The 12661-nt window shown below is 47.5% G+C and overlaps 1 protein-coding gene across 43 annotated transcripts in view; it reads right to left on the minus strand.

Moving 5' to 3' along the window:
• Lrmda (leucine rich melanocyte differentiation associated) overlaps positions 1-7629 on the minus strand; it is a 1370443-nt gene extending 1362814 nt beyond the window's left edge. For 10 of the 43 annotated variants that reach the window (XR_015440514.1, XR_015440513.1, XR_015440515.1 and 7 more), the window contains exons 1-2: positions 7186-7611; positions 1634-1734 (exon numbers count right to left, since the gene is read on the minus strand). Coding sequence is in view for 20 of the 43 variants with exons in the window: in XM_087185379.1 (XP_087041505.1) it covers positions 1634-1734; positions 7186-7215 (131 nt within the window). In the remaining 23 variants the exon portion in view is untranslated. Of the gene's footprint in view, positions 1-1633; positions 1735-4762; positions 4781-7185 lie in introns of those variants that run through there. The other 33 variants (XR_015440503.1, XM_087185375.1, XM_087185376.1 and 30 more) reach the window with 19 other exon arrangements.
• Positions 7630-12661: the final 5032 nt, after the last annotated feature.

Here is a 12661-nt window from a genome sequence, read left to right on the forward strand (position 1 = left end):
CAAGAGCCCTTCTCAAAACACTCCCCCCACCCCCCGTCTCTCCTCCCAAGGTGCAGCCTCTTCTCTGCCAAGACAAGCAGACATAACAAAGACAGCTCTGTTTCCCCAGACCTGACAGCCCAGTTTCATGACCCGTACTCACTGACACACCACTCACTGGGCCAGGACTCCACAAGCCCACATCCGGGCTTCCACCAGTCATTCACAAGGCAACCACAGCCCCAAGCCATGATGGCCTGAGCCCCTGGAGACCAGTTGTAAGGGAGGAACTCTAACCCCAGGGAAGGAACCTTTCGTGTGAGCCCATACCAGGGAGCTATTTTAGGTGCACACATATATATTAGACAAAGTCCCTTCCAGGATGTGGACTCTGTCCTCTCGTTGAGCATTGGGACCACAAACCATTTGCATTTCACTGGAGTCAGTATTTGTTTGGCTTCCTCTCATCACTGTGTATTGAGATTGGTGTAGTTCAGTTTCTGCATCTGCCCACAGCCACATGACCCCCACAGTCAGGAAGAGAACACACTGTGGACACACTTCCTATAAGAACCCTGTGGAACATGCAGCTCAGCCCAGCCGTGAGCTCTAGGCCCAGTTGGAGAACTTTTACTGCCTCAGCTCAAACAAATTCTCCTCTACCTACTGGCACCTTAGTGTCCCAAGTTTTGTCCATTCTTAATTCCCAATATCCTCACTCAAAATTTGGGAGAGAAAAGACTCCAAGGCCTAGAAGCAGAAACATATCTAAGCCCTGGAATGGGATTCAGACTCATCTCCTCTTCTATCCTAAGACAGTTTGTCCCAGTCAGTGGACAACACGGATCTCAATAGGGCACTTAGGGGGAAAGCCCTGAATGGCACCAGATTGAGAGGAAAAGCCACCACCCTGACCCCTATTCATCTATCCCATGGATCGCTGCTTTCCAAATACCACCTATTTCTCTCCTAAGCCTCCAATTCAGGCACAATTCACAACCTTCTAGGAAGAAACAAAATAACTGTGTTCTCTATTGCAATAATACATAAGATCACATTTACCTTTTGCCAAGATCAGAGCAGTCCTTAGAGAATTTTCCTTCCCTTCCACCTACCCCTCACCAACAGAGTTTGATTCCTTTGAAACACCATCTGGGAGAAATCATCAGCACAAACATTTAAAGCTCCAATTCATAAAAAGGCAAAAGAAAGGCAGCACAGACACCCAGACTCTACCGGTGACTCGGCAAATGCTTTGGGAGACAAGAGTTATCCAAAAAAGCATACCTAAAACATACCCCAAAACACTCTTGCTGGCTCCATCTCATTCCTCCCCTCAAGAGGATTCTGACTTGTCTACACAGGCATCAGTGAGAAAGGAGAAGAACAAAGTGAAAATTTGATCGCCCTCCCACAGGAACTCAGGTGAGATGGATGACGCACAGATGTTCGCTGCTTTCTCAGAGGCATAAAAAGGCCAGGCGACAAATCATCCAAAGCAGAGTGAAATTTTGGGGTGTGATCCCATGTGTCTCGGGACCCCGCACTGAATACAAGGGCACTCTATGCAGAGTTGGAACCTTTGACTTTTATCTGCTGGCCCACAAGTACCCAGGGGAACAGGCCTGGCCTGTGTCTTGTGAAGGTCACATACCTTAGAAGGTTGAAGCTCAGATCAAGCCTCTTTGCAAAATGTCCACAGTCCCTGCCAAGGTGTTCTGGAATTTCTCTGCAGTCTTGGCCTATGTAGGACACCTGGAAATTAAATGAAACAGAAACAATGTGGCAAACAGAAATTACCCAGCTGTTCACAACCAGGAGTCACTGGTTGGAGGATTGCTTCCACAACTTTAAACACAGGCTCCTTGCACACAAAAAGACTACATAGTGACTGTTTTCCTGATCTCATCAGTTTTGGGGGTGTCAGAGATGCTGCCAACTTCTCCCCTTTCCTGCCATAGTTAATGTGATGGAGATTTTCCAAGCATAATCGAAATTAGACTAAAATTGGCCAGATTTGGGTGTGCAAAAGAAACCCCAACATCAGGGCATGTTGATAAACTCATTACATTCAGCCTCTCACTCAGGGGCCTTTCCAATAGCTGCTCCTTGGCTCTCCTCCCTCTCCTGACTCTCCATCACCCCATAATGCACACGTCCTCAAAGAGGGCATAGTAGATGCCCCCACCGGCATTCAACCTCCAGGGTTCTGGAGCAAATAGGATTCGGCAAGAAAACCTCCCCAGACCACCAATCCCATCCCCACTATGTATACAATGTCATCCACACTGCAAACAAAGCTGATTCTAAGGTGACATGGCAGCAACATGTGACCAGAGCTTTCAAGTATCCTCTTCCACCAGCAGCCTTTTGCTATCAACCTGTCTCTGCTGACACAGCTGTCTCCTTAGGCATTCTTTGTATTTCTATTTTTATTGTGCTTATTTATTTACTTAAAGTGCCTCATGTGTGCCCAGATAAGAAAAGGCCAAACTGAATTCTGACCCCAGAACTTCAGGTTAGGAGAAGATTGGTAGGCCCTCTCATCACCACAACCACCTGCTTTGGGAAACCCATTTTCACAGTGCTGCCCCACAACAGGACAGGCACCTAATTTCGACACTGGAAAAACACACCTATAGGTCAGAGATGGCCCATGGGCCACCATACAACCCTAAAGAACCCACCTTCAATCCCACATAGAAATTCAGCCCATCACAAGCCAACAACCTTGTTTCCCTACAAATCTACATTCTTCTATGCAGACAGACCAAGATGTCTTGAGAGAGAGATTTCCCCAGAGCGTTATGTTTCCTAATGGAGAAGAAAAACATGGTGGCCCTCTCTTATCCTCATTATGTGGACCAATATCCAAACATTTTAGACTATAAAATAGAACTTTCACATGACTAACCCCAAGGTAAACCGCAACACACCCTAGCACCCTCCATTTATGAAGCTGTCGCTTATCCCTCCCTCCCTGATCCAATGGGGACAAACTTCTGACAATACAATAGCCTATATCCACTCTCTTCCCATTCACTCTCCTTCAGTGACTTCACCCCAGGGGGAAAGAAAGTGGGGAGTAGCTAGCTGCAATAAAATAATTTTGACTCGGGAAGATACAAGCTAAAAAATAAAGGGGTCTAAGTCCAATCTAGCAATCTCCCCTTTCTACATAAGACCCATCTTTCTTCACGGTTCCTGTGTAATAAATTAAGTTGCACTTCCAAGCTGCGGTGGAAATCATACACCAAGGAGAGAGCTGGGATATGAGTTCCCAACCAATCTAGAGACTTATGACTCCTTGAGGACATCTATCTTCTCACTCAGTAGCTTCTTATTTATTATAAATTCATGTTGACACTCAGGTATATAGGGCTCACTCAAGAACCCATCCCATTCCACCAGCCTGTATAGATCAGCATCACTCAAGACCTTTGTGTCACACACAGCAGAGAAGCCGAGTCGTGAACAAAACAAGTCGAACCCTCACAGATTAACCAGGGACTACACCTAATAGAGACCCAGCTTGTCTAACCCTTTATCCTTTACACAATGAAGTTAGACTACAGAGATCTGTTCAACATAACACAGCAGTTTTTTTGAGGCAGGGTCTCACTGTGTAATCAAGGCCAACCTTGAACTTGCTATATAGCCCAGGCTGGCCTCCAACTCATGATCCTCCTGCCTCAGCTCCCAAGTGCTGGGATTACAGGGGTCTACCACCGTGCCTGGTCGAATAGATCCTAGACAGCAAAGAAGCAGGAGCATATCCAGGACATTTAGTCAGTTATCTTGATTTACACTGAACTGAACCAAATTTCAAACTTTTAACTTTCCTACCTCACATAATTCATACCCCAAGACTTCCAGCTTGTGTGGAATAACAGGAAGGAACATTATTACCAAGCAAAGGAAATTAGATGAAGTAAATACTCCTACAGAAAGGAACACAAGAGAGGGAACTGAGAAAGTCTAGAGAGGAAGGACCCCACCCATGTACACACTAGGCCCTCGGACAGAAGTTGCAGAAGATCAAACTGCAAAGGACTGCAGGCTTCCCAGTGCCATTAGGGCAGTCATTTCCAGGGCCTTTCTGGACATGACAGATTTATCAGTAATCAGAATAAGGGGAGCTTATGTTATGATACCCACCCCTAACCAGGGGTGAGGGATTCTTCATACCGTATTTGCATTACCAAAGCTCTGTGACAGTAAAAACAGCCCTAGGTACAAAGTTTGTGACCCTGTGCTACTTACTGGCTGTTTTATCTTTGGTGAGTCACAATCTCCTGGAGTCTGATTCCCCTTTTGTAAATTAATCTAACACTGTCTGCCCCCAAATAGTAAGGATAGTGTAAAACTAACTACAACCACGTGTCCAACATCTATTTAAGCCCAAAGAAACCCTTTGTGAATCACACATTATTATCCCCATTTTACTTACATTATAAAAATGATATATGAAAAGCACACACCCTGGCCCTTCATACCTAAGGATTGCTCAGTAAATAGTGATTAAATCAGACCAATATCCCTACAGAAGAAACTGGTTATTTCCAATGTCTCTTGAGAATAAAATTTCAGTGCCCAAAGTTCAAGTTTGCATTTGTGTCTAAAACTGATGCTGGGATTGTGTCATGCTTTCATGAAAAAAGAATAGAGGCCTTAATGCTGAATGTAAACAGTACAATTCAAGCCAAGAGAAGTTCAATGAAGTCAGACCCATGTTGAAGGAGAAGACTTCACAAGGAAACACGATAGAGGACTGTAGCCTTACCATGCATGTGGGGTTGGCCTCGGACCTCTGAGAAACTGCCCTGCAGCAGTCAGCCTATGGAATCATGGAAAGCAGTGATCTAGATTCAGCCAAGCATCCATCTCATTAAATTGTTTATTTTAACTTTATTGGGGCTTTTTGTCTTTGTATTTAAACTATCCCTTTACTTGGTATTTACAGCTCTCTAAATGTTGAGAGTTACATCTGGTTTTTTGTTTGTATATTTTAGTAATATTCCAATAAAAACCATACCAATGTTGTTTCTCATGGGAAGCTTTCCACCCTTTCAGAAGGATCTATCTTCTTAAATAGAATAATGGTTGCTGGAGGATGAGGAAGGGGAAGAGGGTGGTTAACAGGTAAGACCTGTAGTGGGATAAGAGGAATAACTTCTAAAGTTCTATATAGCACAGCAGGGTAACTATGGTTAATAACAATTGTGTATTTCAAAACACTTAAAGGATTTTGAAAGTTTGTAACACAAAGAAATAAGGGGTCAGTGGCTGAAAAATGGATATACTGTCATCTGATCAAGACACACTGTATATATGCTTTGAAATACTACATTGTACCCCATAAACAGTATAATTATTATGTCAAACTTAGAAAAAAATTTTTTTTAAAAAAAGAACAATCTACCCAAGTCTGAAAAGTTCCATGCCACATACATTCAAGATGCTCCCTCTTTCAATAGCTGCCGATAACTTTCAATAACTTGCCTGGGGTAAAATGTTAATAAATATATGTACCACTTTGGTCCCGGCATGGGGCACTAACATCCAGGGCCATTTTCCCAGCCTGCCTTTTTAGCTGCCCCCCTCCCAGGCAGGCTTCTTAAGACAATCCCCAAGGACCCTAAAATGTTTCAGCCACACTTCATGAGTGTCCTTAAACTGTTTGGAGTAGGTTAATGGCAGGAGGTACGTGAAACAAGTTTCGGAAATGGGGAAAGGAGGCCTGGAAAAGTTGTGGAACCCACTGTCAAGTCCTCCATGAACACGGAAGAAGCTACATGCAGAAAATGTTGGGACTTACAATGTAGCCCAACCTAGGGTCCTTCTTAGTCAGATGCCTACAGGAAAGGCCCAGGCCCTCACCCTCAGACCTTTCCTCTAGGAAATCAAGTTCCCCTCAGAAGCTCTTTTCTCTGGGGTAGAATAAGCATTATTTTTAACCACCCTTGAAGGCTGGGCTGGCCTGGTTTGCTCACTCTGAAATCTGGACCAGACCTCTCTTCACAGCCTGAGGCTGGGGGCAGAGGTAGCAATCCATGAAACAAAACTGTCAAAAGGCCAGGGCAGAGATACACTGGAAGGGCTTAAGGTATAACACCACCTGGAACAGGGTCTGTTGCATAGTAGGCCCCCAGTAAACATGTGTGACTGAGAAAATGACAAGACTCCAGAAAAAAGGAAGCGGGCAGCAGCCAGTCCAATGGAATGCCCTGCTGGGATGCATCTGACAGGGTTGTAAGACCACAGACCTCTAATGGGACTCATTCCCTGTAGCCCAAAGTCATCTCAAAATCCAACTATCCCTGACACTACCTGCCTCAGGCAATCCAAAGGAAGAGCTTCAAAAACTCAGAACTATCTCTTCAGGGTGTGTGGAGAAAGGCCGGCAGTGGGAGGGCCAGCTTAATCCGGGAGGCAGAAGAGGTTAAAGATAAACAGGTCTGAAGTTTCCAGCAGATACAAGACGCCTGGTCCTAGCCTGGCTGAGTTCACCACTCTAGCACTGACTGAAAACACCTGAGGCTTCCTACAGGGCTGAAGGCCCAGGAGGCTGGGTGTCTATCATCCTGGGTTGGAACTGGAGTGTTGCATTCCCCACAGATGACTGTTCACGAAACCTTGGGGTGCAAAGAAAATAAGAGCCGGACCCTGGCTAAGGAGCCCACCTTTATCGCAGACCCATCGGCAACACCCACCACCACCACCAACCATGCATTGTGATTTTCACTGACTTTGGTGGCCCTAGGCGCTTTCGCCTCTGTGGGGCCCATCCTCTATTTAAATATAAAAATATTACTTAATTCTATTTTACAACTGCACTGGTATAAAGATAAGTAAAATGTTACACATTAAAACTTTTTTCTTTGATCAAAAGTTCTTTTATAAATTTGGATTGTGAAAGAAGAGAAGAATAAAACACTGTATGTGGGAGCCCTTGAAGTCTGGGAGAGAGAAGTTGATCGCTTAGTGAGACACTAGAGACAGTGGGGTGGCGGGGTGGGGAGACAGGGAAACCCCTGTCCCCACACAGCCAGGGAGCGTGCGGTGCAGGGGGCTCCGTCTCCCCCACACTCTGTCCACCTGCGCACGGAGCACCCCGGAGCTGGGGCGCGGTGGAAGCCTGGAACCCCGCAGTCCCTCCCCACCCCGTTGTACCCGGCGAGGGCGAGCTCCTTCGGGCGGACTTACTTGAGCTCCACAGACCACGAGCCCAGCCATGGTGACCCGGGGAGGCGGGCGCGAGGCACTGAGCAAGGTGGCGACGGCGGCGGCGCAGAGCGCAGTTCCGCACTGGGCGGTCAGCTGACCCGACGGAAGCGCGGGCCGTTCGAGTCTGCGGGGTACGCGCTGCACCCCCCGGGACGTCCGCCAGCGCAGGACCCGGAGACCCGGGGAGCCTCGGCCGCCCACCGCCGCCGCAACAGGTGGCCTTGTGCGCGCCGCGCCCTGGGTAGTTGCCGGGACTCCGACCTCCCCGTCCCGCCCCCTCCCGGGTGGCCCAGGGCTCCTTCGCCCCACGAGGTGTCCTGCAGACTTCCAGGCCCACAACTTTGCTGCGTTGGCCGGGGCCAGGCGTGGGGGGGGGGGGGAGTAGCATCGGAGGCGCCCCGTCCGAGCCGTTAGCTGGGAGCTTAGAGTTTTGCTTTCCTAAATTACACAATCTAGGTTACATAACTGCACTCAACGGCCTGGAGGAGGGGCCTCCGGACCAAAGTTACCTCCCCAGGTTTGGCTGAAAGGACTCCTGGTGCAGTGGGGGGGGGGGGGGGTTGTTCCTATTCAGTAAATAAAATGCGGGCTGGGCTCAGGGACCCCCTCACCCTGCCCACTTGGCCTCTGGCAGTTGACAATAATGAACCCTAGGGAAAGAGAACTAAATGAATGATGTCTCTAAATGTCAGGCTTCTCTTACTCTGAGGTACACAGTCAGTACTCCATTTATAGGGAAATTCAACCCCTCCCACCCCATGGAAAGCATACTGCACCAGGAATCCTTTATGATGTTTGTGAGACTCAAGGACCACACACACACAGAGACACAAAACCTTCCTATCAGAAGGAGATCAAGTGGCCGTTGCTGCCTCAGCCTGGATGAAATGCAGCCCCATGTTCAGGTAGCTCCTAAACTCATGCCTGTCCCCTTCTGAAAGGATCTAAATCTGCTCCCTTCCTGTTCTTGCCTTCCCCCCTCCACCCTCAGGAAGGGCAAAGCTACTACCAGACCCCGCTGGGCTGTCACCACCCACTCGCCATGCAGCTAAGGGTTAGCCCAGCCTTAGCCGTCTGGGAAACAGAAGGGGAGCGGGGGGAGGATACCTTTCCTCACCCATCATAAGGGTCAGGGCTGACACTCCTATGGCAAAAGCCAAGTTAACAAGAGAACATTTATTTAATCAAAGTTCTACATGACGTGTTATGGTTTATATCTAAATGTCCCCCAAAGTCTCATGAGTCAGGGAGCTTTGGGGAGGTGACTGAATCGCGGGGGCGTGATACTGATCCATGGCTTAGTCCACTGATGACTTCATAGCTGTGATGTTGGGAGGTGGAGCGTGGTGGGAGGAGGTGGGTCACTGGGGGCGTGGCCTGGAAGCCTGTATCTCCCTCTCTCTGCTTGCTGCTGCCCTGCCATGATCTTTCTCCTCTGCCCTAACCCCTCCGCCATGCCACCCTGCCTTGGAGCCAGCCGACTATGGACTAAAACCTGTACAAACTGTGAGCCAAAATAAACCTTTCCTCCTTAGAGTTGCAGGTGTCTGGTATTGTGTTTCAACAACGAGAAAGTAACTAAGACAACATGGGAGCATTAAGAAATGACAATGCGAAGATGTGGGAAAAATTGTCTTTCTGCTTAGGCTGGTTAAATAGACAGCTGTGTAGAAAGGGGTTGGGGAAAAGGGTAAGATGTACCTGTAACACACTGAAGGGAGAAACCCAGCAAGGCCTGTCCACGTTCTTGGTCTCTGGGTAGCAGCTTTCCTTCCTCCCAGGTTTGGGGCAGGACTCCTCTGGAATGAGGGCCTTCCAACCCTACCACCAAATAAGGCAGGTCAGAGACTATCTTTACAGCCAGCCCCAACCCAGAAAGATGGGCTAGAGTAATACTTCTAGGATTTATGGCTTGCTCTGGCAAGAAGGGGCTCTAATTTCTGTGACTCACCTTGAGAAGGAGGAATTCTGGTTTTGATGATTAGCTTCAGGGGAGAAGAAAGGAGATGTGAGACAGGAGAGCGGGAGAAAAAGACCAGAGATTTCATCTAAGACCTTCCAGTCTCCTTTAGTTAAAGGTATTCAGCATAACGAAGCACTGAACTTTGGGGTATCATTTGATGCCAGTGCTGGGGGACTTGCCCACCCTCTGTCTCCCCAGAGGAGTAGACCCAGCCAAGTGGAGCTGTGAACTTGCATACTTGAGTGTGTTTACTTCAGGGAGCTCCAGGAAATGCTGCAGCAAAAGGTCACCACAGGCCAAAAAAGAAAGCTTACCCTCCAGAGATAAGGGATCAAAGGGAGCCTTCCAAGGACCAGGACCAGGGTCCCCTCCTCCCTCCTTCTCTTCTGGATGCACCTTCTCTGTTCCATTGTCGGCTTGTGTTTGCCTTTCCTGCCTGAAAATGAGGAAGCAGGCGGTCTGCCCGACTGTCATGATAACCTGCCCTCCCCAGCCACCTTTCAACTCTGCCTTCCTCCAGGCTGTGACTGGTAGGAGAGGGCCATCGGAAGCACGGAAGCAGGCCCAGGCCTGCTGAGACAGACCAAATCAAAAGAGTGCCCTCCCCTGCCCAGCCAGGGGGCAATGCTGGCGGTCATCTCTCATGCCCCTGCCTCCACACTATCCAGCAGTGGCACCAAAGTGGGCATGCATCTCGTCCCCTTTCTAGCCCCCCTCATGGCTGTCCTCTCTTCCATGTAGCCCCAGGTGACCATTCTAGAGGCCCAGTTTCACCCCCTGTGAAAACTTCCAATGATTGCAGCTCAACTAATAAAACCATCCAAAATCTCTAGTGTAACCTCAAAGTCTCACAATCCCATCACTTCTCACCTCTGCAGCCTCCTCTCCTGCCTCTCGCATCCTCTGCTTGGCCTTCCCAGAGGTGCTGGTCTCACCTGGAAAGGCCTCCCAGCCCTGCCTGACTCCATTTCCATGAACAAACCAAAAAGGCCCATTGACTGGATGGGGAAACTACACAAAATAAAGTTAAGCGAGCTCAGATCGAGGTGGGCTGTAGTGTTTGCAACGTAAATGAATAATAGCAGGGAGCACCTGGGAGTTCTTGAGCAGAGTACTTGCCTTTGACTGATCAGGATGCTGCAACAAAATGCTACAAACCGGGTGGCTTATAGACAACAGAAATCTTATTTTTCACACTTCTGGAGGCTAAGAAGTCCAAGGTCAAGTTGCTGCATGTTCTGTGTGTGGCGAGAACCCACTTTCTGGCTCATAGTCAGTCTTCTGACTGTGTTCTCATACTATGGGAGAACTCGCTAACTCTCTGGGGTCTCTTTCATGAGGATACTAATCCCATTCAGAAGGACTGCACCTTCATGACCTAAATGCCTCTAAAGAGCCCCCTGCCTAATCCCATCAGCTTAGAGGTTAGGATCTTAGCATGAATGTTGGGGGGACGCAAACATTCAGGCTATAGCAGTAGTAGTTTCCTCAATGTATTTAAGGGAGATCCACAGAAACAAATCAGATTCACCCCTCCTTACTCCCTTAGCTTCCAGAGCTTCAGAAGAGAAGAATAAGGAGAAAGAAGAGAGGAAGAATAGGCTGGGAAGAGGAAGAGAAGGGAAGGGGAGGGGAGAAGCAGAAGAACCAAGAAAGATTGGAAGAGAGGAGAGAGACATCTTTCTACTTCCCCATCACTTTCTCAACAAAAAGGATAATTAAATAGAAACAATAAAGGTAGAGTTCTTTGAGTAACATAGACGGAAGAGAGCTAAGGAACCCCAAGATCAAGCTGGCCCAAGAGGTGGACAAATGGTCCCTTTGGGATTCAAGGACTGTCCAAGAGTGGACAGAGGAAACCAGTCCTGTTGGGGCTTCTTAGTAGACAAACTCACTCCCACCCCGGGATCACTGAGGGACAAGAAAGGCTCCTGCAGTCACCTGGGTTCTTCCTGGGTCCCTGCACCCCATTCTATGACGAACTATGTGAGCTGCAAGCTTCCCCTATCCTGCTCCATTCATTCCACAGTCTCTCTACCCCAGCTTCCAAGCTAGGCACTAAGGATATTCATGACATTCCTGAGCCTGTGAATCCTGGAGCTCTAGGGCCACCCGGAAAGTGAGAAGGGTCAGCACACACAACAGGATGCTTCCTTATCGCCCTGGATGAAGGGGGCTGCATGGCAGTCCTACTGTCATCCTTGTCGTTGTTGTTGTTATTTTTTTGGCAGAGAAGGCCCTTTCCCTAAGAGTCCTTCCTCCACCACATTCCTGGGGACAAAAAGGAAGATCCTGTTTGTTTCCAATCAAGGCAGTTGATGCCCGGGTCAGCTAGACCAGCCAAACAGGAACCAAAGCCTGAAATCTTCCAACTCTGAGCATTAGCAGCTGAGAGGGAAAGAGCCAGTGAACCAGGTTTTCTTAGCAGTCCTGCTTGTCCATCGCTGAGTTTCTCTTTGGCCTGGACTCATTCCTTTTAGGCCCAGCCCCTGGGCAAGGGAACATGGTTGCTGTAATTAATCATATATATCCCTTGGTTCAGATTCACCACATTTAGATTTCAATTCTTTTAAAAACAATTATGTCTGCATATTAAATGCTCTTTGCTGCTCCTGCAGCCTCCTTTGAGCCTCAAAGTGGGAGTTTCAGGAATTCAGGAAAGAGGAGTCTTCCAGGGTCTCTCTGAACTGTTTGCGCACAGTGAAGAGACCAAGGATGATCCATGCTCCAAACACCTCCATTGTCTCCCAAGCAGAACAAATTGAATTTTTAAAAATGTATCCTGAATACCATCATGCTGTTTGGTATGAGTATTCGTTCCACAAATTCCAGTTTATTATTATTTACTATTATAATTATTAGTATTATTAATTCTCAGTACCTATAGTTTCCCTTCCCTTTGGGTCTTAAGAGGTTTAGTTATTTCCCTATTAAAATGATAACAGCAGAACAGGGAAGGGAATGGGTTTTGAGGAACAGGGCAGTGAAAAAGGGGCTTGTGCTTTTCATTCTGTTTTTTGTAATTTTTGTAACAGCCATATGCTACTTTTGTGATTACAAATAAGAAAGGAGATTGGCATAGAAGGGACAGAGAAAAAAAAATTAACATGGAAACTACTACCTGTTAATCTCTTAGCATTATTTTAACAAATCCCAAGAACAGCGATGAGAAACAAATCTTATTTCCTAGTTTGCCAGGAACTTGCAGAATGCTGTGAGTCTTCAGCTTAGTTCAGGACAAGTTAGCCCTGACTTGAAGGACAGGAAAGGAGAACAGGGCCTAGAAAACCTGCTCAACTGCATTTCCAGTGAAGCCATCTTTCCAGAAACATGGAGGGTTTCTACCACTTGGAAGTTGGGGGAGGCCTCCTGCCACCCTCCTAAGGAAGTTGGCAGTTTGCTCAATAAACAGCATATTGTATTATTTTTCAAGTAACTTGGATTTGTGGATATCCAAACTCACTGCTTTAGAAATCATGTATTCCAACTACT

This window comes from Heterocephalus glaber, unplaced genomic scaffold (genome assembly GCF_053883595.1).
Source record: "Heterocephalus glaber isolate CG9 unplaced genomic scaffold, H.glaber_assembly_v1.0 deba00001497, whole genome shotgun sequence".
In the NCBI taxonomy this organism is placed as follows: domain Eukaryota; kingdom Metazoa; phylum Chordata; class Mammalia; order Rodentia; family Bathyergidae; genus Heterocephalus; species Heterocephalus glaber.